The 27,457-nt window shown below is 40.5% G+C and overlaps 1 protein-coding gene and 2 long non-coding RNA genes across 6 annotated transcripts; 2 read left to right on the forward strand and 1 right to left on the reverse strand.

Moving 5' to 3' along the window:
- The first annotated feature begins 1,592 nt into the window (after positions 1 to 1,592).
- Positions 1,593 to 17,815, forward strand: LOC145549728 (uncharacterized). Of its 2 annotated transcripts, none has more exons than XR_014085571.1 (3): positions 1,593 to 1,912; positions 3,263 to 3,378; positions 17,723 to 17,815. It is a non-coding gene; the product is annotated as an uncharacterized LOC145549728 (long non-coding RNA). The 2 variants fall into 2 exon arrangements; XR_014085572.1 differs by having other exon boundaries at positions 1,843 to 1,916.
- On the reverse strand, positions 9,212 to 27,201 carry med23 (mediator complex subunit 23). 3 transcript variants are annotated; one of them, XM_008398113.3, is made up of 31 exons: positions 26,619 to 27,201; positions 26,194 to 26,225; positions 25,688 to 25,775; positions 25,471 to 25,595; positions 25,273 to 25,384; positions 25,003 to 25,101; positions 24,787 to 24,888; positions 24,337 to 24,406; positions 22,672 to 22,784; positions 22,260 to 22,355; positions 21,649 to 21,666; positions 18,116 to 18,322; positions 16,621 to 16,764; positions 16,359 to 16,504; positions 16,024 to 16,269; positions 15,796 to 15,938; positions 15,473 to 15,647; positions 14,852 to 15,015; positions 14,618 to 14,742; positions 14,317 to 14,522; positions 14,042 to 14,222; positions 13,791 to 13,961; positions 13,114 to 13,330; positions 12,926 to 13,035; positions 12,725 to 12,851; positions 12,228 to 12,393; positions 11,224 to 11,278; positions 10,908 to 11,122; positions 10,696 to 10,816; positions 10,470 to 10,601; positions 9,212 to 9,761 (listed from the first exon to the last, which is right to left on the reverse strand). In XM_008398113.3, the coding sequence occupies exons 1-31, from the start codon at positions 26,667 to 26,669 to the stop codon at positions 9,567 to 9,569; spliced, it is 4,152 nt and encodes a 1,383-aa protein (XP_008396335.1). In that variant the 5' UTR covers positions 26,670 to 27,201; the 3' UTR covers positions 9,212 to 9,566. The 3 variants fall into 3 exon arrangements, with proteins under 3 accessions (XP_008396335.1, XP_008396333.1, XP_008396334.1); XM_008398111.3 differs by having other exon boundaries at positions 11,224 to 11,296; XM_008398112.3 differs by lacking the exon at positions 21,649 to 21,666 and having other exon boundaries at positions 11,224 to 11,296; positions 26,619 to 27,200.
- Positions 18,275 to 18,617, forward strand: LOC145549729 (uncharacterized). Its single transcript, XR_014085573.1, has 2 exons — positions 18,275 to 18,364; positions 18,496 to 18,617. It is a non-coding gene; the product is annotated as an uncharacterized LOC145549729 (long non-coding RNA).
- Positions 27,202 to 27,457: the final 256 nt, after the last annotated feature.

Below are 27,457 nucleotides of genomic sequence, written 5' to 3' on the forward strand. Positions count from 1 at the left end.
TATTGTTGAATTATCTTAAAATGAGATGTAGACTGTTATCCACCTGTGACTTTTAGCTTATTGTTTTTTAAATGTCAAGAATCCTGAGTTCATTCTTTCAGAAAACCACGTCATCTTGCCCCACAGTGTTTGCTGGTTAGTTCACAAGAGATTTAAAACTGAAAATAAAAAAGTCTAAAGTGGTTATAGAATGCATATCTGTGGGGCACTAAAATCCAGAAATCGTTTTAGTTAATTAAATTTACACTCTGCTGTGGGTATGGACACATTTTACAGCTTTTTTCTGCACACGGTAAGAGGAGTCGGGGTAATGAGAACATTTTTTTTATTTTTTATTTTTTCACCGTCCCCTATTAATTACGAATAAACCGCTCAGGAAAAAAAGAGCTTAGAGTGGAGTATGTAATGCGCTTTTTGTGGTCTATTTTTGGACCGGTTTTTATCATGGCCGAGCCAAATCTCAGCCTGGTGTGAGCGCAGGCTGCAGTTTCTCCTCTGGGCAACTCGGATTTTTATTCTGGAGGCCAAATAAACTCTTCACATGTTTCTGTGACCTCATCTTGGCTTCCTTCATGGAAACACTTCCAGAATCAGACCGTCTATCCACGCTTAGCCGTGTTTACTTTCCTTTGGATGGTAATAACGTTAAAAGAGCTTGTTTTCGTGAGTATTTTTTTTTTTTTTTTTTGTGAATTTTAAACCGAATAAGGGTGATTATTACTGGGGGGGGGGGGAACTTGAAATGAGTTTATGGAAGTGATATTTCTGTTTTTTCAGTAGATGTTGCTCAAACATAGTTAGGATTTTATTAAAACATCATCAGCCTCCCGGTGCTCTCAGCATGACCTCGATTGTGGCTGCAGTTTCTCCCTATATTTGGGGCATTTGTCTTTCTCACCAAAACAAATTTTTTAAAAATCTATGAATGAATCAAAGCAAGTTTTGCACCATGCATTTTTGCTGCGTTAAGAGGATTATTTGTGAATCAGCAAAACATGAGGTGACAAATGTGAACCTCATGTTTGATCCATTCAACAAAGCAGAATGGATCAAATACGCCGGTGCCTTTTATTGACATAATTTCATAAAAGTTTGAGTATGAAATGGTTAGAGATACATTGTGTGTGAACTGGTAACATTTATTCGGTCAGACTTTTTGTTCTACAAAAATACAAGCACGCGATAATAAACATACTGCTTCTGCCCATCAACTACAAACATTAAAATTCATTTACTTTTCAGACTCCTCCAGACAAAAATGAAGACGAAACAGAAAAATATTTCTTCTTCAGTATCCCCATAAATAAGGAAGCGTGTTCAGTTGTATGAAGTGCTTGCAAGGTCTTCTTGATGATGCTGTCTGTAAGGCAGATCATCTATCCGAAAGCTGCCCTGGGTGCTGAAAGACGGTAGTAAAACGTAATGAATTTTTCATTAGTTTGGTTGTGGTTGTCCGCAGCCAGTTAAAGATGAGTGTTTACACTCTGTGAAAGATTCCTCTTAAGACGTGTGCGGTATTTGTGGCCAACGCGGCTTCAAGAGCCGCGCTCGGATGACAAACGGACAATAAGAAACTGTGGATTTGTTGACGTTTCACTTCCAGCCACATCTTTGCTTCAAACTCTCCGGCGAAAGCATCTCTGATTCACGTCGATAAGCGAATTACCTGCGGTCGCCTCGGAGTGTTTGTTTGGTCCGAGTCTCCACGTCCATATCGACTATTTTAATACAGCTTTTAATATCTTCAACCCACCGCCACCCCACATTCTCCTTTTCAAGCTGCGTCGGACCTAATCAATGTCACGTCCACTGTTGCTGATGGCTGCTTGGCAACCGAGACCCCCGGGGGCTTTGTTGTTGCCATCCTTTAGCCCTCCTACAAGTGCAAAACAACTGAGCTAAAAACAACTCGGTGCGTAAGTATTCACACTCTTCAGCTTGCTTTCTTTCTTTCTTTCTTTCTTTCTTTCTTTCTTTCTTTCTTTCTTTCTTTCTTTCTTTCTTTCTTTCTTTCTTTCTTTCTTTCTTTCTTTCTTTCTTTCTTTCTTTCTTTCTTTCTTTCTTTCTTTCTTTCTTTCTTTCTACCAGTCCACTGTAGCTCTGGCTGTGCGTTTAGGCTCGTCGTCTCAAACATCTCATGCTCAAACTTTGCCCTGTTCACAGAACAGTTGGATTAATGCAGAAATCAAATTAAACAGAAGTGGACTCCAACTACTGGAACAGGAAAAAAAAAAACGGTGAAAAGTTTAAAAGGGATGCGAAGCCTTTTTCCAAGCCTCCAAACATAAATGGTCTCTCTCTCAAACGTCCAAACAAATTATCCAGGCAAACTACCGTCTAACTGCTGAGAAGGTCAGAGAAAAGACGCAAACGGGCAGTGTGTCCTCATGATGAAGTGTTTACCAGAATCCGGTCTGTTCGACACACACACACACACACACGCACACACACACACACACCAGCTGCACTCATAGGCTCCAACACACGCCAACCTCTTCTGAACAAACAAACAGCTCCGGCTGCTGAATATGTTCAAGCGTTGTTTTGGTCTGACAGATGCTCAGCAGCAAAGACGAGACAAACTTCAACTTTTTTTTTAATCGATACCTCAGGGTTCCAACTTATTTATGTTGTCCTCACTGACCTGCAAACAGAAGATGGAGAGCAATTATATTTTTTTTATTGGATGAGGTTAATATTACTGTGTTGTGGTTTTTTAAAATCATTAGATGGATTATCTTGGTCACATGTGTACACTGAGAAGCAGTCATGCCTCAAAAAACCCATTTAAAGTTTTCTACAATCACTGATTTAATCACAAACATCTTATTTTTTTAAATTTGGGATCCCAATTTAAAATGGGTTATTTTTGCACTGATGGCTGCAGTAATTCCTTGCAATGTATGACTAAAATCCACTGTCCTGCTTGTTAATATAGTTTGAAACAGCTGCTCTGATCACCAGTGACAGACTGAGAGTAATCAGCAAAATGAAACTTTTCTTTTTAAAATCCACGCAGTTTGAAAGTATATTTTCATAAAAAAAATAATACATTTCAGTCACTGAATAGGAGATAAATAGCATTTACTTTTTACCCTTTCTACGCAGATCTGACAGGAACACAGGTGTGATTTCCAATTAAGTTCCAGGAAGAAGAAAAAAAAAATCGATCGACAAACATCTCAGAGGTCAACACTGCCTGCGGTCACTTTGGTCCATCCATTAATCTCCTCTCTTCTCTCCTCTGTTCCTCCCCAATCAGTCTCCCGCTTCTTTATCCTCGACTATCTGCTGCTGGTTGAAGACATACGATCGCTGGAGAAGGAACCCAACGTAAAGGTGAAGAGTTAATTACAAGCACAGCAAAAATACTTCAAGGTAGTGAGCCAGAAAGACACAATACACACACACACACACACACATACACATCGACCCCAATAAATTCAGTTACTGAGGCAACCTCAGTTGAGGAGAACTGGAATGGTGCAGGTGTGTTTAGCTCAGAGCTTCTCATTTGAGACTAAATTAATGAAAGGGTTGGATTACTCATGACTGCTGTGTGGGGAAAGCAGCGAGTAAACAAAAAAGCCAGCGATGCAAACGCTTTGCAGATAGAAATCTTTAACGTGAGACAAATGGAGAGCTCAGGGGGAGTTTTCAAACACTTAGATCAGGTTGCATCGTCTAATTCCCATAAAGAAAATTGTTAAACGTCTAAAATAATCAGAAAGTGTGGGCAAGCGAAAATACCCAAACATTTCTCACTATATTCTGCTCTTTGTAATCGACTGAGTGTGTTCTGATTGTTCACAGCATCTAAAGCGTTTTGGTGCTTCCTAATTCTCAGGTTCTGCAAGTTTACATCCATGTATGTGCATGACTATGATGATAAGGTGCATGCTAACATGTTCACTGGAAAGGCTAAGTGGATTTATTTGAAGTTCACTGGAGAAACCGTGAGCATTCAGTATCCTACCTGCAACAGGAGTCAATGTAAACGACCTCAGTTTAATTTAGGAAAAAAAACATTAGTTCTCCCCAGATCGCCAAGCGTACAGCTAGTCAGAGCACCTCTCTCAACACCCGACAGTAAGACCCAAACACCATGCTTGGGCTAACTTGGCTAGCTCCCAAGCAAATTCCAGCCATCTTCAAACAACTCAAATCACAATTGTATAAAAACTTTCTGCTTCTGGCTCGAGTAAACTGTAAAAGACAGATCAGTTCCAGAAAACACAGTTGTGTGGCAGTTTCACTTATTACTGATTCTCTCAGTCTCATACATTTCCTTCAGATTTTTAATTTTAATTTTTTTTTACTCTAGTCAGCTTTGGCTTCACATATTCAGTTTTGCAAAGTGTGTTTCACCTCAAAGCATTATTGCTAAAAGACTGTGAGCCTTTCACTCTATATAGACTTCTTCAACATGAGCTTTAATATAAGAAAACAGTCATATTTGTGCCATTTCTATGACGGTCCATTGAATATATGCCAAGATAGTTTAGACATAATGGAAATGTCAAAGGTTAAAAGGAAGGTAAGTGGTCTGACAAAGCTATTTGGTTTCATCCTTTAGTGACCCCGTTATGATCCACAACGCATTAAGTTATTTCCACAGGGACAGCAGTGCTGAAGCAACTGATGCACCAACATTAAAATCCTTGCTCACTTTTCCGACCATGTTGTTTGCGCCACATCTGGCATGTTTGTTTGGATGTAGTCTTATTGGGACATATCCCAAAATTAGATCAAAATAACTAAAAATTCTACATTAGACAGATAAAAATATCTGCTGCCAAAGTTTAAAAAATTCTAACGCTTTTCATCAGCAAAATTTATACCAACAGACTGTTTAAAATCGGGACCTGGAAGATTCTGGTGGAACTGTCCTCATACAACAAGAGGAAAACTTGCTACTCTAACACATTTTTATGCATTTTTTTTTAGCTGATATTTCTAAGCCCCATGTTGGAAAAATAAACAAAAACCTTCACCTGAAGGCTTTTGTTTTTGTTTTTTTTTTTTACTTAGTGATAGTAGATCGATCTAAATACGCTGTTATCGTCTTGTAATGTTTAGTGGTTAGCTTGTTGCTACTTTGAAGAATTAGCACAGCTAAATGTTCAGCTCTCCTTGATAGAAATCATTTCTTCCATCAGTGCCAGCTTTTGATGCGGACCACAAGGGAAGTTTCCCAGGGCAACACGAGACGATGGGGCGCACAAGCACCATACCATCTCTGGCACAAAAGCAGAAAATTTTAGTAAATAATATTTTTTTCACAAAAGCAGAAATATATTTGAACAGCTGAACGGGATGAGAGAAACTCATGACCTTGAAACCCCCATGAATTGACTCCACAGGGGGGGGAGGATGCAAACGTAAGCGATTCCACAGCCAATAAGTTTTAGAACCTCGAGTCCTAATTTTGTATTTACCTCGTAAATAATGAGACCAGGCCACTCAAGTACCTCCAGTGCTTCTTATATCATGGTTTGAGAATGTCACAAGTAGAGGACCTGAAAATATGTATTGTTAAAAAGGTGAAAATGTTTCCAAAGAGTAAAGAGGAAGTCAGTTAGTACCAGAATGGGTGGAAAGCTGCGGTAAAAGTAATTCATAGATCCAGAATCAATATGGAAGGACACGTAAATCCTGTCTGCCGGTTCGTTTTCAGCTCATAATCCCTACGGATCGCCAGGCTAAATTTAAACCCAGCCTTTCCACACGACGGTCGCAGCGCTAAAACAAAGACGCACAAATCCAACAACAGCTTCGCCCAACCAACGCTGCGATACTTGGCTGCTTGCGCCGCCACGTCCCGCCGGCCGTCGCGTTGCCACGTTACATTTGGGAGGGGGTTTGAGTTAAATGGATGAGCCCACAGGCCATAAGGGTGCTGCACTCTCTGACCTACATCTCTGCCTTACGGGGAGAGAATGCGATGACTCAAGCTCGCACGCACAGCGCAAAGAATGGGATTAAAGCGCAAGAGAAGCGGTGGAGATCTGATTAGGACCGGGCGAGAGCGACGCCTGCGTGAAACTTTGCGATGCTGAAGCTGCCTGGATGCAAGCCTACCGACACTCAACGTGAAGCTGCAAGTGAGGGCGGACAAGAATTGCATTGGCGCTGTCCTCGCGATGAACATCACAAGAGACCCTCGAGTCTCTGATGTAATTTGAAGAGACCTTGCATAACATTCGTGTAATTCACTTACAGCTGACTCTCTAATGTGATCTAGAGTGGAAATGGGAGAACAATTGATATTTTCCTGACCTTATTGTTGGCCTGCTACATAAACACCAGGGTTTTTATGAGGTTTTTATAAGCCCGTGCAGCAGGAATCGACAGGATGGAAGGAGTGGAGTGACGCTACAGTCCAAGCAAAGGCAGAAGAGAAGCCAGGAACAGAGCAACAGAGACACACTGGGCTCTTTACTGCAGCCTCCATCTTCACAATCAATAGTAAAAAGTAACTAGACACCATAAGGAATCTTCAGGGTTTTTTTTTTTTTTTTTTTTAACTCCAGGATTAATACCTGAGGTCTTGTATATCTAACATGAACTTTTCAAACTTGCCTCTGAATTTTGTTTTGTCTTCATTGCCCTCTTATATATAGAAAATAAACAGATATGCAGAAAATGACTCTCTTTAGATGGGGTAATCATCAGAAAAGACAACGTGCTGCTTCGATCACTATTTTGGTGACCAATATTGACCCCGAAAAACTACAATCACCAACTCTGGGATTTGGGAAGGACGAACAGCAGGGTGCAATTTTCATTCCAAAAGAGGTAACGCCTGTTTTTATGCCCAAATTAGGGCAATCTAGTTTAAAAGCACGGGAGATTACAGTGACGGAATTAATAAATGTTACATAGAGCACCAGAATTCATTCTGATACATAAGCACCAGCTGAACATTATTAATGTAAAGAAACTCTTACACAATGTTAAATGTTAGGAAATCCACAATCCAAGTGCACAATCCAAGTGCTTTAGTAGTCAAATTGAGAATATTTGTGATAATTATGGATTAAATTACTGTATTAAATGTAGTTGGTTAAAAAGTTATACAGTGAAAAGTCGTTAAACAGTGTGCCTCTTTCTGGCCTTACAAATATGTTTTTATTATTCCACAAATTTGCTCTTTAATTCAGCTGGTGGTTTGCTACTTTGCATTCTTCTTTTTTTTTACCGTGTATTCTGGGCATGGAATTGAGGACGTGGGTGGAGAGGGTCACAGATTAGCAGCATTCTTATCATCACACCGAAGCTAAAGAAAACTATTCCAAATTTAGGTGCTATCTGAGCAAGGAGATGTTACATTAAAATTGTGCAAATATTAACAGACTTGTCTTAATCACTGCACCACTTTTTAATTGAAGAATTGCTTGGATTATTAAAATGTGGTCGTCAATGTTTATTTTTGCCTCTTTTTATTCTAGAAAACAAAAACCTTAACTAAAGAAAAACTGGAAAACAGCAGGGAGAGAAAAAAAAATCTCTGAAGGCCATCTGTTTGGATAAAGCTGCGAAAACCAAAATATATCAAGAAAAAAAATTTACATTTTTGTTAGCAACAATGCCCAGGGCAAAAATAATCTATTCTTTCACAGACTCTTTATTTTCCCTGAAATTGTGGACATTTGTAAGCGACAAGGATTGATGACTGAGCAGCTGAATTAGGTGTGCAGGTTATGCTCATGAAAATTTTTTGCCAAACTCGCTTTCCCAATGCCAAACAGATTTTGTGGAGGCAGTGTGATGGTGTGGGGAGGCGTCTCACTCACTGGGGAAAAACAAACGCTCATCACCGTTGATTGCAATCTTCATGCCAAAAGACATCGAGGTAGGTTGGAGAGAACCGGACGGCCTACTTACAGTCCTGACTCTGGCTACAGCGAACACTGTAGGATCAGATTTCTATCCCACTGCAGGGTGGGAAGGAAACAGAACAGGCAAAGTGCAAAGACCTGGTGACCTTTGTCACACCTGGTGTGACCTGGTGACAAAGGTCACTAGGTCACACGCTGGTGACCAGAATGAAGAGGGACGGAGTGGCAGACCTTTGCTGATGTGTACGGTTTACCCACACACGTTTTGGATCAGAACTTTCTCTCCACAACTGCTCTGGACTGACTGCTCTAAAATATGACACAAACCAGATTACCAATATGTCACGTTCAACAGGAAGTGCACATGCTAGCATTAGCCTAGCACTGCAGCAAAACTGCTCTAAACAAAAAACACCGTCAGCAGGAACAAGAACGGAGTTTGTTGAAGACTGGAGCAGTATGTGTGAGGTCAGGCCTTCACATTTCAGGTGAATATTATAGTAGCCTTCTGAACTGAACAGCAACATTAATTCAAGGCTGTCCAGTAGATTTCCCGCTAGCTAGGGAAACATTTGCCATCGCCAAATAAAACGAATGCTGCAACATGCCGAGCGGCATTGGTGAGTCAGTTAGGAGAGACGTAGCACTACTACAGTAGATCATCTACTACTAGAGGACTATAGAGGGTTATTTTACTGCTATTTAAAGCTATTGGGTTCTGTATTCAAGGCCCCGATTTTCACAAAAGCTAGTGCTGGGCCTCAATGGATTAATATCCTGACCCAGACATCCAAAGTCAAACGTTGGATCAAATTTTAAACCTCTGCTGGCCATCTGCAAGGTTTTATTAACCAAAAACGTTAGAGTTTGCGTATCAAATCCTACTCATTTCTTTAGCCTACTTATTGCAGTCAAACTCTAAGCTTTGTATAGTGTTCACCTAAATATTTTAGCACTTTATTCTGGCAAAAATACACAGGTGTAAAAGAAAAGTGTTTTGTCTTCTTGGGCCAAAAATATGGCTGATGATGTACAAGAAAAGAATACGGTTTGTAAAAATAAATGTTGGGACTCCCCCTACTGGCATACAGTCACAACACAGTCAATATATTGTGTATGACAGCACATCAGTTTGCTCTTGCATGCTTGACACTTTGATGACCTGCTTGAGAGTGACGGTCAAAGAAAAGGTGTTTCTCCAGAGAGAAGAATGAGGATAAAATGACCTGACAAGTTCAAATCTGGGCCAACAGGAGGCTAAGAAGTAGAGCAACAACAACAAAAAATTAATACCAACAGCCAAGGAAAAATATTAAGTGAAGTCAAGAAGATACCATCAAAAGAATCTGGTGTAAAAAGTTCACAGCACATTTAGTATAAAAAACATTTTTATTGCAGTTTTCAATGAAGTAAAAGTAATATTCAACGTAGAAAAAGACTACAAAAATAAAACACAGTGGTAAGAAATAGTTACGTGATCCTTCTGCAACAGTAAATCTTTGCACTTTGCCTGTTCTGATTATTCACTACAATCATGCAAATAACACAATTCGCTTTGCAAGTGTTCTTTCCTCTGATGACGTAAATAAAAAAAAACAGAACGGCGACTTTGAAATTCATCTTTACGCTTCAAAAACTCCCAGCCAAAACACCTGGCTATTATTTCGCGTTTCAGTTCACCAGCGTCGTATTAACCTTCCGTCTTTACATGGGCGTGTGTGCGTGCTATGAGGAAGAGGAGGGAGAGGCTGCGGCGTTGGTCGAGGAAGGAGGCGGCTGGGGAGTGCCGGCGGAGGAGGAAGAGGCGGAGGCAGACGACGCTGTGGCGGCTGATGAAGAGGTCTCGATGATGCTGCTGTGAGTGATGAAGCGCAGACGCAGCTTCATCGCAGGGCGAAGCGTCATGATGATTTTCTCCACCTGGTCAGAGATGAATTTAGGGATATTTCAACATAGTTGGTGGTAGACTGGTTGGTCTGTCTGGGTATTTAAGAAACTGGTGATCCCAGGTTAGGCAGCTGGTGATTATCATTTTAAAATATTTTTTCCCCCTAAACACATTGTGCAGTTTTCAGTTAAAATGTACTGAATATACGTCACAATAAGAGTTGGGCAACATTTGAATTGATATATTAAGGACCAAGCGAACATTACCAAAATTTTGTGTGTTTCCACGGAAACAAAATAATGCAAATGGGTAAATAATTTGCCAGATTCAGAACCAGCTACACTTTTTTTGGTGCGACAACTCTGCAGATCGGTTTCGCTGAATCCTTCGACATTGTTTTCTGTTATGCAGATTGTCATGTGATCCATTTTGTGCAGATTGAATAGTTTTGCGTAAGAAGCCGACACACAAAATTGAAAAATGACACAAAAAACAAAAAAAAAACTATCCTCACTCTGACCTCTCGTCATCGGATGAATCTGATGGAAACATAGAAAAGCATTTCGACAGTCCAGTGATAATTGTATTCTCAGCTGTCTGGTTAGATGAACTCTGGTAAACAGCAGAGTTACGTCGTCACTGTCAGGTGTTTTGATTCTATGAAATGACATCGTCTCAGTCTCTTTTTTCACTCCCTCCTTCATCGGTGAACAACCGTCATCGTTCTCGTTTGTTCTCACCTGCTCCTTCACGCTGTCTCCGGTGTACATGTACTTGATGTGATAGAGAAAATCACAGATGGGGTCCATGTAGCTCAGATGTTGGCAGTGCTGGTCAACGGCCTGCAGCATCTCGTAGAAGGCCACCCCGATCTTTAACACAAACATCAACAAGTGCTTTAAAAAACAAAAAAAAACAAAAAAACAAAAACAAATTCATCACCCAACACTAGAGCTGTGATTGTACCTCCAGCATGCATCGCGTCCTTTCTTGCTGGAAGCGCTGCAGGAACGGCCCCACTAGGTGATAAACATACAGCAACTGCAACTCTGTCTGGACGATGGGCTTCAGCGTCTCGGACAGGAATCTACACACAAAAAAAGATAAAGTGCTACATCACACCGGACCCTTAAAAGCACAGAATGGCAGGCGGTAAAAGAGAAGGTGGGACGGCTGACTTGGGAATCAGGGAGAGCTGTCCGATGGAGGAGTGGTGCCACACGGCGTGCGTCAACGCCAGCACGTAGCTGCAGTTCATCTCGCTGTAGCTCTGGTGGCAGGCGGTGAAGTCCAGCAAGGCGAAGGGATCCCCCGCCCACTCGGTCTCCGACGTCAGCGCCGGAGAGCTGAGCACAGAGATGATGCGGTCGTGGAGGACGATCCAGTAGGGTTCCTGCGACAGGAGAGGAGAGATGTTTGAAATTGAGGTTTTTTTTAGAATTTCTTTTTTAGAAAACGCTCAAAAGATGCCACGTTTTCTGCGAGTTTTCTTACAGGAAGGGCGGTGATCACCAGTCCAATGGCGTTCATCCAAGCTGTGATGTTCTCCCTGGGAACCAGAGGTTGACTAAAAGGTGAAAAAGATTTCAATCTCAACCACGCAAATCAGCAGGCGACCTATAGTCACATCACACTACGATTTGAAGGTCAGCAATCAATAACTGAAGCTTTTGATGAGCAGTGGACGTTCCTCTGGGCTTACTGCCTCGGCTGCCGGTTTATGCATTTAAAAAAAAGTCATTCAGCAACTTTCCTTCCAACTTATCAGGCCTTTTGATTTGGAAATAAGAAAATCACAATCTTTGCTTCGCGTCTCAAAAATTGGGGTTAAAGGAGAAAGAACTAAAACCAGGAAGAAAGCCGTTAGCTTGACACCTGATGCCGAGAACTTCAACTGCCAAACCATTTATCCCTCAATGAACACAACTCAATAAAAAAAAGAAAATCTTACCAAGTATTTTTGGTCTAGTTTCTAATGCAAATATCTTAGTTTTGTCTTAATTAAAGTGCACTAACTTACAAGTAACTTCTCAGCAATGATATGGGAGATTGTTTTATGTCAATAATACCTTCATATTGATTAAAAAAAGTACTAGTTCCACTGGCAAATTATTTCCCTCACAATAAGAGGGGGAAAGTTTTGGTTCAAGTGAAATAATCTGCCAAACTAGTACTTTTTCATCAATATTAAGGTATTTACTTAAAACAAACTCCTTTATCTTTCTGAAAAGTTACTTGTAAGTTAACACACTAGAAATGAAACAAAACCAAGAGAAATTAGACCAAAATACTTGGCAAGATTGTGTTTTTGCTATGAAGTCCTTGTCAAAATTCTGAAAGTTTGTTTGCTCCACCGAGATCTGGAATCTCAATGAGACAGAGTTGGTTGATTAATTTAAAAAAAATAAATAAAAAAAAGAGTAAACAGGAAAATGCCAATACTTAGTATAAACCACAGATTTGCATGCAATTCACAATCATTAATGTGTTTGTTGCACCTCTTTAACACCACGTTGAGCAAAGCATTGCCCACGTCCTTCCCCGGCACGGCCAGAGCCATGAGCTCCACGCAGGTGACATGCAGGGCGTGAGCCGCGGGGTTGGGGAACTCGTTGAACCTCCAGTCACAGTTCGGGAAGGGGCCGGGCGACTTTCCCGCCATGGGTGGGAGCGAGAGTTAAGGCGGGCTGAGATGAGAGTAGGTGGAAAAATAACTCCAATGAAAGCGAAGGTGACCTTGTTTTAAATGAGCAGCAGCCACGAAAAGCCCTGAGGCAGATTTTTATCTTGCTTACAGATAATTCTAATAACACGTTGGGGCACAATAGTAAAAAATTGACTTTTAATTGCTTTGCAAAGCCATCGAGGGAGACATGCCATTAGGAGTAACAAGTGTATTAGCCGGGCGCCTCAGAGGGCTGTGCTTTCCTCCATTATCATGCACGAGTCTGATCTTGTTACGGTGATGGATCTGTTCAGATTATTAAAAGGATATTGTCCACAAGGCGGCCAATCAGCTTGCAGTAGTAGGTGTCGTCGGGGATCCAGACGTTGTCCTCCCTGGGGTTCATGCCAAACTTCAAATAGGTCTCACTCAGACACCATCCTGGGGTTCGGTTGTCCTGCAGAACAAAAGCTTCAGGGTCAACGCCGCTGCTCATATCCAACGGCAGCTCTGCTCGTTCTCTCTGCCTGCCTTCAGTGAAGACATGATGGCGTGAACCAGCTTCCTCTTCAGGTTGGTTCGGTCTCTGAGATGCCGTTCGTAGTAGTGAAGGGTGTTGTACAGGTACGTCACGGGCCGGTCTGCGAACAGAAGACATTCACGGATTAAAAAACTTTGGTGCTTATTGATCATTTGCCCCGACTGGTGGTCTTCCTCACCGTGGAACTTGTACAGTCCCCCCAGGTGATCCAGCAGCGTCTCCAGAGACTTGGAGACGGGGAGGAGCTCCAGGAAGCGGTGGATGACGATGTCAAAGACGGGCAGGAAGCGCAGGCAGACGTTGCCGAAGTAGATCGGCAGGTACTGAGCCTGCAGCTGCAGGGGAGGGCTCACTTGTTCTGCAAGACCCTCAAAGTACAGCTTCTCAGGGTATTTCTGGAAATGAAATTAAGGTTTTTCCATGTCAGCATTACTTTCTCAAACTCGGTTTTGGTCGACAGTCAGGACCTAACAGGAAACAAACTGTGGCAAAGTGGAAGATATCTGCAGGTTTTAGTGTGTTACATTTTAGACTTTTGGAAATGTTTTTCAAACCCCATGTCTAGGACTGCAACTAACAATCATTTTAGAAATTGATTCAATTGATTATCGCTTAATTGGATTAAACAAAAAAGGATCTTTACAGATTGGACGAGATGGACAGACAAAGGGACAAACAAATGAAGCCACAAACATTTAGGACACCATTTAGAGAATTGGTTGAGAAAAATGATAGAATCAATCATTTTCCACAGTCCTTTTTCCTTTTCCAGACCCATCAAAACCAGAAAACACTCAATATTTTTGACATAAAATCTTTTTAAGAAGAAGAAAAAAGTAAATAAAAAACAGACACCTTGTGGTAGTTCATGTGTTTGTTGTGCCAGTCGCTCTGCAGCCAGTGCTCGGGAGCGTTCTCCTTCACAAAGTCGTTGACTCGGTTCCTGAAGTCGCTCGGCTTCAACAGAAGGAGCTGGATGATGAAGTAACAGACTTGAGCCTCGTTCCCCTCGTGGCTTCGCATCGCCTGGAAGAAAACACCGCTAATGAAGAACACTGAACCAAAGAGGAGCATCAGCGATGCAGAGTTTCTCTAGATGTTCTCACCAGACACAGGATGAGTCTGTCCAGAGTGACGATGTTGTATTTCCAGACCATGTCGTTCAGGATTTCGATGCACTTGTTGAGCTGCTGTCCGCCAGCCGAAGTCGAGAACTCGTAGACAAGAAAGTCGGCGAATGTTCGGACGTGAGCCACCAGCGCACGAGCTCCGATTCGCTCCAAAACCCTGGCGAAGGTTTAAAAAACATTTAATAAATAAATCACAATGTTTTAATTCATAACATCATCCTCTCTCATAGTACAAAGCAGCGTCTCCAGACCTGAATCCTATCTGGTTTATGCGATCCGTCTCTAGAAGCATCTTCCACAGCAGACACAGGAACAAGGGAGGAGAGCCCTGCATTGAGAAGTGGGTGATGATGTCATTCTCATTGGCCATCGACTTCCACTTCCTGTACTCCTCCTCCACGTTCTTCTTCAGGTTGAAGCGAGACTCCTGAGGAACATTGTTCTGCTTGAAGAACGCCTGCGTCGCAAACAGAGAAATCGTTTAATATAAAAAAAATAATAAATCTGTCGTTTTTAAACCATGTCGTGCCTGTAGAGGTAAACGCGTGGCACCTGCAGAGGAGCTGGGAAGCAGGACAGAGTGTGCGACGCCCAGTTGTGAGGCGTAAAACTCATGATGGTCTGGAGGATGTCTTTACACCAGGTGCCATGAATGGAGTCGGAGCCGGTGAAAAAATCTGCAGAAGGTACAGAGCAGGCGGCTTTTCAGCTGAGAAAGCATGGCGGAATAAATGACGCTGAAACCAAAACAAAACGGATCTATAAACGAAGTCAACTGGAAAGTACCAGTCACATGCGTGGCCCTGGCCAGCGTGAGTATCAAAGCTCGGTTCAGCTCCTCTGACTCGGCAGAGAGGACGGTCTTCGGGTCGTTGAGGAAGCGGGTGAACTGAGGTTGGACCTCTGAACTCCCCAACGCCGTGATGAGCCGCAGGGCGGTGCTCTCAACGCTGAGGAAAGAGACACAAATCAGATACACATTCTCACTATTACTACTACACCATACATAATAAGAAAATAAAGGACGAAGCAAATCCTTTTCACACCATATCAGTTGTGTCGTTTCCAAACAGAACAAATGGCAGTAATATGGAGACTTTACGAATATCATTACTATACAAAGAGAAACAACAAAACAAAACCAGGGATCCTTAGCATTAAACATCGGGAAACGTTGTATGTTAATTTTTAATTTGAATATATTTTTTCTTTATCCTAGAACCTAATTAACTGCATCTCCTCTTGCTGTTTTCGTTTTTATTACATGCTCTTTCACAACACCGTCTTCCTGCTTAATTGTTCCAGCTTTTTACTTAAGAATTTGAACCTGCAAGGGCGTAGAACAACTATTTCTTTCTTGTATCAAATAACTTACATATATGCATGTGTTAAAAGTACTGAGGTTACCAGAGATGCAGCTGATTCTGGTTGGTCTGGGGCACGGCAGCCAGGCTGTGTAGATGGCTGAGGAGCTGAACTCTGTAGTGCGGCTGGATGTGATGCATCCTGTAGCTGAACATCTCCAGCAGCGTGTGAAGGATCCCCCACGCGTGAGACTTGAACACGTTGGGCAGCAACTGACCTGAACAGGGAAGTTTTGCAATGTTTCTGCATACTGACGTTTATTTCAGCGCAAAAATACAGGTGAAAAACGTTCAGAAATGTAAGCGGCATGGATACGTTCGCAAGGTTTTGCGTACTGGTTCGTCAAAACATAAGCGAACACTTACTGATGAATCCCTTGATGCCCAGTGACTCGATCTCCATATAGACCAAAAGCCTGCTGTACGTTTCCACTAGCGCCGGAGCCAGGGCGATGCTGGACTTGGCGTGAGCCAGTTTGATCACACGCGTGGCGATGCTGTGGATCAGGCTGAAAACAAACCCGGCGGACGCATGCGTTAAAGATAAACCGCTTCGGTTCAAATGAACTGCTCTCTCCTTCTTTTCTCTACTACCTCATTTTCGCGTGCACAGTGAGAGAATCCAGCAGGTTCATGGGCAGCGGCGTGACGGATCCTGACGCCATGCAGCTGGTGCCGGGCAGGTTGATCCTCATGGATCCGTTTCCGTAGATGGTCTCCACCAGGATGCCCATCGGCAGAGAGAAGCAGTCGGAGTTGGTGCTGTAGGCGTTGCACAGCAAGGCGATCTTATAGTCGGACATGCCCAGGCTTTTGTTACGCAGCGACTGCTGGAGAAACCTGAGACCAAGACGATGAAAATGAGTAAACTACTGATGAACTAAGAGCGGCATTTCCACTGTGGGACCAGATGAGTTAAATGTACGTACTCATGGTGGAGTTTCAGGGAGTGCGGTATGAGAATCTGTAGTTTGGAGTTGTCGTTGTGAGCTTTGCGGTTCAGGTGGATCCAGATGCAGGTCATGGCAAAGGAGTGAGTCGACTGAGGTTTGCTGATGTCAGGAACTGGTATACACTGAAAATGTGGAGAGAAAAAAAAAGAAGCTACATTTAGTTATTATGATCAAATGCATAAAGTAACATGCACAGCAAAAAAGCCCAAACTGAATGCACCAGTTCACTTCAGTTTACCTCTTTTTCTGGGTAAAGCAGGTCAAAGAGCTTCATGACTGGCAAGAAGTCACCCAGGGCATTTTTCTGAATGCTGCCTGATATGAACTGCAGCAGGACCCACATCAGGTGATCTCTGCCTTTTATAAGACCTCTGCCTGCAAGCTAAAAAGACAGAAAAGTTGAGAAAAAGATGGATGATAAAGCATATGATTTTTCACCCAATTCATGTCATTTAGCAACAGAAAGCTGGTTGTGCATCAACTAAGCCTGTCACTATAAGCAATAAATCAATTAATCCCATAAATTAAAATGAGTGCGTCGTTAAAGAGATGCTCCCATTTACGTCGGCACTTTGAAAAAGTCTGCAAACATTTGACATCCAGTATTAAGTAGTTAGTTTGCACCATCTGCCACTTTTGCCCGTTTTTCCCGTCCAAGTTGAATGACTTTTTTTTTTTTTATGCAATTTTGGTTACAGAGACTTCATAATCCATTTGAACTATTGTTGCTTTACTTGCTTTGCTAATTTCAGATATCTAAAACGTCCTCCGTTTCCAGTGTTAAAAATCCCTTAGAAGTTTTTTTTAAATCTTTGTGTGTGTGTATGTGTGTGTGTATTAATATGCAATTATTTTTAGTTGAAGACTATCTCAAAATGACATCACATAATTTCTGGGAAAAATTATTGTATCGAATGCAATACAATTTCTATTATAGCATTTCTAACTACTTTACCATTCAAAACCATGTTGTTTTTTTAAATGTACTGCTTTCTTTTAGCAACATGTTACAGATTTTGGAAGAAAATTATTTCCCTGAAATTTTACAAATCAAAATAATATGGAATAAAATATATATATTAAACAAATATAAAATAGAGCATTATTTTAAGTGGACTCTGAGATGGCAACAGGCATTCAACATAACGGTTTTAGACAGAAGACAAAAAAAAAAATAAAAATCCTAAACGCTGGAAAGAGTCTGACTCAACATCTAACCTGGGGTGTGCAGCCCAGACAGGTTCATTTGGTGAGAGCTCATAAGACTTTAGAATAAAGACATAACCAACAGATTATACTGTATCATGTAGAATAAAATTTTAAGTTTGTTTATCTTTCAGCACTTTTGGCCACTGGACCACCTGAGAGCCGCTCCATTTCAACATTTTGCAAATTCTTTTACTTGTCAGACTGGATCATCTAGCACTAAAGACAGACTGGGCTGGGGCGTGGCCGGACGATGGTCACCCCTCTCCTATCGCGCACAGCATGTTCGTGGAGAACGTGGTGCTAAATGACTTGCAGACAAATGTTTTATTTGGCATCTACACCAGACAGTTTAGAAACCCCAGGTTCAGATTAATCACACTGATCCATGAGGCTTAAAAATAAGAAAAAGCACAGAACTACCCTTTTTCCTTCTTTTTCTGACTCTCCTATTCAACTGTAGCAATCCTGTGTCCTTAAATTCTGAGAGAAAGACGCACCAGCTCTGCTCATGGAAGCCGTCTTACCTTCTGATGTAAGGAGAGCACCATGTGAGGGAAGCTCGCGAACTGAAACAACACAAAGAAGATGAGCTGGGAGGAGAGGTGTTGCCACAGTAACTGGCTCGTTCCTCCGATGTCGGCGTCGAAATGTTCCTCCGTCTCCGACCGCTCCATGGCGTACACCACCAGGTCCACCAGCTGCTCCTCCAGCACCGGGCATCGCTGCTTTTGCTGCAAGGCGAGGAGTGGAGCGTTAAAAGGGCGAAGGACAAAGTAAGCGTGACGACAAGAGGGTTAGCACAGAAAGACAAAAATATTATTACAACTACGCTAAAGTTTCACATGCCACAGCCATTATTAAAACACACAGACTTGGAAAATATATTTCAGTCTCTCTCATGCAGGACGGCATCTTATCGAGGTTCAACTGTAGCTCTATTCTGGCGTACAGCTTCCCCTCGTCCTTTCATTTCACCGAGATTCAAAAGTCGACAAAAAAAATAAATAACGTACAGTTACCACAGCATGATTTTTGTACACACTGCATAATTATTTAAATCCCTAGTGATAAAACAAGAACCTTGATGCAAGTAAAACTGAAATTCACCTACATGAAAACACACAGTTTTAATTTTTAAACAGCATAATATCATATTTGGTAGTTAGAATTAGAACTGAAATACATCAGTATAACATTTGTTAGGGTAGAAAGAGACTTTAAAAAAAAAAAAAGGGGGGTGGGGCGTAAAAAAGTGGGGAAAATGAAATAAACAAAAACAGGGAAGAAGGAGGATTACCAAGAGAATAAGAGGGAGAGGCAGGCAGGAGGAAAGATGAATAAAGGGATATTAAAGCCCCAAACTGTGATTGATTGTATGCATCGGGTTGCTAAATCGAGTCAATTAAAAAAAACACACAAAAAAACAGAGTTTCTGTTTAGACTCAGTCCCTGCTGCTGGCATTTGTGTGTGTGTGCGTCTCGCAAAAATGCAACACAAATTCATCGTATTAATTTATTGATCTACTGAATCTGTCGGTTTTCAAACAACATCATGCTCACAGTAAAAGAGAGATCGTAATGGCTGCTGCAGCTCTGTCAGCGTCAGGTGACCTGCTGTCCTTTGTTGACCTCACTCTATCCGAGTTTTCTGGTTTTATTTCTCTGTGTAAAGCTTATGGCTTTATTACGGTACATTAATGGTGCAGTACAGGAGCTGTTAAAAATCTATACAACTGTAACATTGACCTACACCACAAGTGATGTGGTGTAGGTCTAGTTTCAGAGCACAAAATATTTTATTTATAAGATAATTAAATTCACATCTTCTTGTCAGAGCGAAGCAAGTAGAGATCTCATTCACTAGGAAGTCATGTGAAACCTCTGGAGAGGTTTCACATGACTTATGCAACTCAGACACAGATTGGGTTGAACAACACAGCACGACGCAACACAGCACGGCACAGCAACCAATCAAAACAAAAGGTGCAACACATTCCTGCATGCAGAACTGCAAGGTTTGGAGAGGCAGTCAGAGGGGGAAAAGGGGAGATTAGGAGGAAGAAGAGGAGGCTGTCCTTCACTTTCTCACTCAATTGTATTTATTAATTTTGTTATTTTTTTCTTGTTTTTTTTTTTAAATCCAGCTACTGGCACAACCTCTTTTCCCTGCTCACACAGGGGAATAGAAAGCAACAAAGGGACAGAGAAAAAGAGAGGCGTAGCTTCTGTGAAATTTCTGAAAATCACCCACATGGTTTATCTACATCACTCCAAAGAAACCAAAACAAAATCACCCCAATCACTGGAGAACTAGAAATCACTAAACATCAGAACAAAAAGTCCTTCAATTTGGATTGATTCAGGAGAATAAATCTGCTAGTCAATGCTTTGCAATTATACATCACGGACAATTGTGGAAAAACTAATTGAGTTCAAGTTAAGATTCCCTGTTCCACATACAGTAAGACTTCAAGCCTCCCTTACATCCAACTTTTGGGTCTTACAGCTCAATAAAAGAAATCCAACAACCTACGCCCTTCGTTTACAGCACATCATTTAATTGTTGTGCCACAGGTCAATGCTCTGTCAAACAATCAATCACAGCAGGGTTTGTACATGAAGCTTTCCTTTGGCTTCTGCATCTACTTCTCTATTCCGTGGCTTTTCAGTCGGGCAGCGGTTAAGGTATTTTGCCATTTCTCCGTGATTCTTTGACATACAAGTGTTTATGGAGACTTTTTTCAGAATCTTACCATCTGCTCTCAGGGTGAACGTAGACCGCTTTTATTTTGAAATCCCCCCACCTGTAGAGTACTTTCCATTCAGTGGAATGAATGGCTGATTTAAAGTTCTTGAGACCTCTTTAAAGCCCTTACCAGATTCACAAATGGCTCAAATCATTCAGATCACATCGTTTCTGTAGATCTAAAATCCAGTTTAGTTTGAATTCCTCAGTCACAACTAAAAATGACCCATTATGCAACATTAAATTAATCTCTGGGAATCCATTTCCTTTCTATACATTTGTAACAGAGAACCAACTTCCTGCTCCTCCTGCCAACCTGATGTTGTTTTAAAACCAGCTCTGCTTTCTCTCTGACTGCTTATTTAATCAGGTGTCTGAAGATCACAAACTACAAATAGCAGTCCCTGTTCCTGCAAGGTTATGGTAAGCCGTTATGTGTCGACAAACAAATGCATAGGGAAGAAGATGTGTCCTCAGTAATGCGAGTTAGTTTCTGGAAACAGTTTTGCCCAGGTTGGCATGACAACAAGCACCTTGCTGACAACAGGCAAGCACCAGACTACATCCACACATGCAGTGCAACAGCACCTGAAATGTCAACAGCAGGGTTTCAACTTGAAAATATTTCATGTCGAGCTTGTTAGCTTGGGGGAAAAAAAAAAAAAAAAGTCTGACTTAGAATAAAGTGGAATCAGCAGAGCAGATTTACTGCTTCTAAATGGCACAATGCAACTTTAATAAAAAACACATTTTAACCTTAAAAATTTAAGAATAGACAAAAATTGTAATCTCTCAATGTGGAAAACTGGCGTGGACTTTTTCCTAAAAGACTTGCAGCTGTAATTATGGTGAGTAATAGTTCTGAAAAAACTAATAAATTAGAGAGTTGAATACCTTTGCCCATTGGCATTTTATTATTTTGCCCTACTTCCCCCAGCCCTGAAAATAAATTGAAGTTTTTGGTTGTTGCATAAAAAAAAAAAAAAATTAATTTAAAACATTTTAGGGCATGTAAATAATTTGGCAAGACACTGCATCATTTATGTTCTACGTTGTTACATAGAAGTCAAACCATCTACCTGCTGCTTCCTGTGAGCACAAAAGTGATACAGCACTCATTTCAAAACACAAATATATCCTTATGAACCCCTTCTGCATCCATTTCAAGCACAGTTGCGATTCTGATTTGCTTCCATTCGACTTTCTGTCTTTGTCCACTTTGGGGTTTTTTTGTATTACAAACAAAGTCTAAGCGAGCGGAGAGCTGGTTAGTTGGCAGGTCGTGTAACCAGAAGAGGAACAACGACATACCTGGGCAATGTTCAGAGTCTAGAGAGCGCATGGCAGAGAGACGGACAAACACCAGAGACAACCAGAGGACAAAAGAGAGAGAAACAGGAAAGAAAAAGTAAACAAAGAGGACAGGAAGGGGGTGGGAGGGGGAGACAGAGAGAAAGTGGTGACCAAGGAGCTACAAGTAGGATGTTCACTGTTTGTTCACCACAGTTTAGCATCAACTCAGCCGTCTAAAGTGTACAAAACAGGCTCTGGTTCGCTGAATGTCAACAGAGACCCGTGTGTTGCTTTAGTTATGGTTTGCTGTCATTACGACACTCTGAGTGGTGAACTTGAGCTGAAACTGGATGAACCCAACAGGGAATACTGACATAAGTGCATTATGGGACAAGCTCACAGCATTGCATTACATGGATCTGTACAGCTGTATGGAAAGTATGACAAAAAGAAGAATGGGAGGAGGGTCAGTGAAAAAGGACTGAGAGGGATTAAGAAAAATGATGGGGAACATTTTTTTAAAAAGTCCAAACCAATGGAATAAGTAGAAATAAATGGGCAGATGTATATAAAAACAAAAAAAATGGCATGGCGTTTAGGCAAAGAAAACAGCAGAGAGACCGTTTTACCTGTTTGTTGAGTCCTAACATGTTGCACACCATCTCTCTGGAATATGGCTGCTCGAGCACATAGCGGAGCAAGCCGGTCTGAGGCTCGAATAGGTCCTACACAATGTAAAACACATGTATCCCACTTCAGAACGAGCAAATGAGCGCGAACTGTGGATCCAAATAGACAGCATTAATACCACTTTGGAAGGTAATTTACTGCATCAGAGCAAGAGGAAGTTGAATTAAAAAATGCAACATTACACAGATTTTTACTTTCAGATTACAGTCATATTATTTTATGACGTACTACATCTTAAAATACCAGTTATACATTGGGGATTGTGGCTGTAAGGTGACAAAATGTGAACACATTCAAAGGGTTGTGAATACTTTTGCGATTCAAAGTGTTAGCTGTGTACAGGTATGTTACTTTGTCATAAGGCAGCATGCCCCTCAGAGGGAAGCGAAGCGTTGTTGGGTCTAATTTCCAGGAGTTGCAGATGGCTCCGCTGTTGTTCACCACCGGCAGCAGACTACACCGTCCTGCAGACACATAAATGCACATGGATTAGATAGACCAAATAAAAATAAAAATAAAAAAAAACTGAACGAAAATCAATTTAAGGAAACGAGTAGCAGTTGTGTCCTTTTAATCACATGGAGATTTTTCTGATGTCATCTGATTGGAAGATTTAGTAAGTGGTGCAAAGGAAAAGATGTAGTGTATAATGTGATACAGCAGCATTCGGAAAGAGATTATAAGCTGCTGAAAATGTTATCAGGTTTTCACAAACAAATTGAAGACTTAAGATAACTAGCAATCAAATTTAAACACTTGTATCACCACAAAAGTGTTGTCAACAAAATGAGATAATGGCGAAGACAAATGTCGTCCAGGCAACAAGTCATAAATTTACACTTTAGCTAGTTTTAGCTCGTTAGCGGTAGCCACAACCGCTTGGAGTCACAGAACGTAATGGATAATTTTGAGAGTGACTCAAACAATTGCCTGACCAAAAAAACAACAACCTCCCTATACAAGATTAAATAGTGTTGACATGACAAAATTAAAGGCCCGTGATTGACATATGGAAGGCCTATTTACTTTTTTTTTTATGAATTTCAGGCATTGTGCGATGTTAATTTTAGATGCACAAAATCTAAGGATGTTCAAGGACACCTTGTTTATACTTGGATCAAAATAGTTACGTTTTCCCACTGCTCTGGATCTGGTTACAGACAGGCTCCAACGCAAAGACAAAACAATTACTCAGCATGGCACTTTCCTTCCTGGCATTGAGCTTTACGTTGAAAGCATTATGAAACAAACCTTACTTATCTGATTTATAGCTTTATCTTAAGAGTTTGTAAGTTGCTGATTGTCCGCCTCGTTCTCAAACAAGCAGCAGATGCTGTTTCTAAGCAAACAGCGAGAGCAAATAGATTATTTTTGTGGTAAAATTCAAACAGGTGCTGAAAGCATCTTGATTTATATGCTGGGAACACAGTAGCAGTGAACAATAATGTCGAAGAAAAACGTGTTTATACAACTGGGTGAACAGGAACCCTTATTTTATTTTTGTTACAATATTTTAAAACATTTCGTACTTTATCGGTAGATATCTTCACAATGTTGGTAAACAGAGGTTCTTTTTTTTCCCCTTTTGTCATAACCTAATATTTACACTGTCAAGTATGATGACATACCATGAAATAGTGTATGTACACTTTGGATGAGGAAACCATGCCAACAAGATAATAAGGAATAAACAGTTTATATCCGGTCAGGAACAAATGCAGGTATTAACTGTCAGAGTCGTAAAATTTCTAAAGAGCTCATGTTACATGATACCGAACTCCTTTTGATCAAACTAAAATAACTTAATAATTTCACTATAGTAGACTCTCAGTAAGTTATAGGAAATAAAAATATGCAATGTCTGAACAAAAACAAAATCAATATGAAGGTGATTAAAAAGGACTGCGATCTCACGTTGTAATAGCACAAACTGAAAGGAAATGTTTTTAAGAATGAAGAAAAAAAAAGTTTTTTAACTGAAATCTTGTATATTTTTTGACATAATTAGTGCCTTACCACATATCGAGTTGATTCTGGCTGTGGGTCTGAAACTGTCCACAAAGTCTGATATCAAACTGCCCAAAAGCTACAGATGAGGAAAAAGTCATATGAACATATTATTACAAGGAAAGAAAATAAACAAAGTACCAGTTTTACAAATTAGTTGTCACAATATGAGTGTTTAAAACATTAATGACAAAGGACTGCTTGGAAAGGAGTGATTAATGTATTCCAAGTCTCATAAATTCAATATTTAGCCTGTTGGTTGCAGTGGATGCAGACACTTAGCATAAATGACATCGTCAAAGATGCTGAAGGTCTTCAAAAGTGTTTGAGTAACAGATGAGAATAGGTGGTGAGATAAATTTGGATTAGTTGCAATCACTATAATAATAATTACCAATAATGTTGCCATCAAATTATTTTCTAACATTGTGCAGCCCTATGTATTAGAAACACTTTTACCCAATGTGAAAGGTGTCCTTCTGGGTAGAGTTTTCTGATTTCTGTGACGGCAAAGTAGGCAGGCAGCAGACAGGCGTTTCTGTCCAGGATATATTCTACTACCTGCAATGGAAGCAGATAAAAATAAATAAATAAATAAAATGAAAATGTGACAGAGATTTACAAAACAAAAAAAGCCTGAAAAATGCAAAAACATTTTTCAATGTGTCTGAGTACCTCTCTTGCCGCCAGCAGTTGCTGCACAATAGCCGAGCTGACAGTGATGGGGATGGTCTGGATTTTATCCAGAACAGCTTTCAGCAGATCGCGAACGCCCTGGATTAAAATTCAAAACATAGTTTTTAAACCATCTGAGTTTAAGTAAACATTACTCTACAAGCCTTAAAATGGAGAACGAAACAACTTAGAGCTTTGATAACAAACATGTCACACTAAAGAATACAGCAGCAGTTCCTCATCATGCATTGTTTTGTGTGTCAGAGAGACCTTGTAGTCCACTCCTCCGATTATCTTGCGAATAAGTTTGAAAGTTAAGGCCCACAGTCGAGTCCTTTCCCACTCCAAGCTCTCGGAGCTGATCAGGGCAACACACACCATCCTGAAAATACATTTCAGATTAATTAGATGTTTAAGAATTATGGAGGATTTCTGTAATCAGGCTTTAAGGAGGGAGTGTGTCTTGACCTGGGCGGTAACAAACTGGTCTCCACAGCCATCGCCAGACAGTCGTACAGGAATGAGATCCTCTTGGGACTGTGCTGACTGTGGATGAAGCGCACTATCCACTGCACACACTGCTCATGAGAGTCCTGATGAAACACAGAGACAGTTGATGGAATGAAGTTAATATAGGTTATCTTTTTTAGTGCTGGTGTGTGTCTGAATTTGCATGTGTAGAAACCTGTTGCAGAGTTCCCCAGTACTGCCTGAAGGCCCCGAGACAGCTTATCAGTTTAGTCCTCTCATTCTCAGGAGTGTCCATGAACATCCTAAGAAAAAGAAGGGAAAAAAAGCTCAGGACTTTGTGAATACACCCTTTTAGTTAACTTATCACTTGTAGCTGGTCTTTCCAGATGTAAAACAATGAGTAACTCAATCTTGTACAGTAGGGGAGCATTGATAAATCAGTCGCGAGTTTTTTTAATTTTGGAAGACTGACTGATACTTTCATATAAAACCACTGATCGTATCTACCTTCAATACACAGCTTGAAAAAAAAAATGCTAAGAGGACCTCTTACAACTTTCTTTCTATAATCCCAAACTTCCATTTTGAAGATTTTTTCCTCCCTAAATCCCCCCAAAATTTTCTGAGATCTAAAGTTAGATTTGTAAGATCTAAAAAAAAAAATTCAAGGTGAATAAAAAATTAAGCAATGTGCTGCAAGTGTAAAGATTAAAGTCTTACCCTGCAAATGCCTCTTCTATCATCTCGGTTTTCTGAGAAACACACAAAAAAAAGATTTAAAATTATTTGAAATGATAGAAATAATGGTAAAATCACAACTTATACGTTTTGGTTTTAGCTCTAACATGGTCTTCAAAAACAGTATTTCCAGTGCAATTCTGACTTGCATAAAAATAAACACAACAAAATGCTTGGCATGTTCCGAAACAAATATATCCTGTAGCTTGTGGGGTGAAAACCACTGAGTCACAAATATATTTATGTGTAATCATGCATCAAATATTAACCATCTGAACTGTATTTATGTTTATATGATGAAATCTAAAGTGAGATCACTGTGTGCATTTCAATGAAAAAAAGCTAACAAGTGAAATGCTAACTAATCTTAGCTCACTAATAAATCAAGTTATAAACATGCATGTTACCACAACATCTTCAAAGATGCTCTGAAGCTGCGTCTCCATCGAAAGCGCCATGTTTGCCGCTTTAAATGTTGGTTATTTTCATTAAAACATCACAAAAACCAAGCTGGTCACTCCATCAAGGGAGCGCACAGATATCAACAAGCTAAATGCTAACCGCGGTGCCGCGACTAAAACAATCCAGACGCTATTAAGGCACAAGACAAAACGTTCCGCTACCTTTTATGAACTTCAAACTTCTAAAATATGCGCTTAAGTAATACATAACGACTTTAGTACATAATTTACAAAAAAATTATAATATAAAAAGCAATACTCCAGGCCTTACTATTTAATGGTTTTTTTTTTGTTTTGTTTTGTTTTTGCCGAATAAGGAGGTTGCAATTAAAAATATTGACCACAGATGTTGTAGTAGAGGCCATTAGCTCGCTTTTTATTATGATCGAAGTTGTGTTGTTTCATAGCAATTCATATGTAATTTGTAGCTCAAGTTGTTTGAACTCTGAAGTTTTTGTCTGCACTCACCAGTTCTGTTTCATGCTTGAAGCTGCTCGGCCCGAGGAAAATGAGAGAAACTTTTTTTGTTTGTTTGTTTTACTTTTTTCTTCTTTTTTTAAATTCCAACAGTCTTGGCTAATGTGCCTTCACCCACACGGTCCATTTTCCATTTAAGACAGAAAACATATGCCTTAACTAAAATCTATTCATTTCTGCAGAGACTATATGAACCCCTGGGGACAGTTAGGAATATTAATTGAAAATTGTCGGCCAAATGTCATTTAGCAGTCAATAAAATAGAATAACAACGGAAAAGAAGTTTAAGCTTAAAAGTTAATTAAAAT

Source organism: Poecilia reticulata, chromosome 21 (assembly GCF_904066995.2).
Source record: "Poecilia reticulata chromosome 21, P_reticulata-male-v2, whole genome shotgun sequence".
Lineage (NCBI taxonomy): Eukaryota > Metazoa > Chordata > Actinopteri > Cyprinodontiformes > Poeciliidae > Poecilia > Poecilia reticulata.

What these genes read in the sequence shown, in the direction of transcription:
- med23 (XM_008398111.3), bottom strand. Translation starts at nt 26,669, where the DNA reads ATGGCGCTTTCGATGGAGACGCAGCTTCAGAGCATCTTTGAAGATGTT. An exon ending in GCATCTTTGAAGATGTTGTG is followed by an intron (nt 26,226 to 26,618) that starts GTAACATGCATG and finishes TGTGTTTCTCAG; the next exon opens with AAAACCGAGATGATAGAAGA. An exon ending in GGACGCGATGCATGCTGGAG is followed by an intron (nt 10,602 to 10,695) that starts GTACAATCACAG and finishes TTTGTGTTAAAG; the next exon opens with ATCGGGGTGGCCTTCTACGA.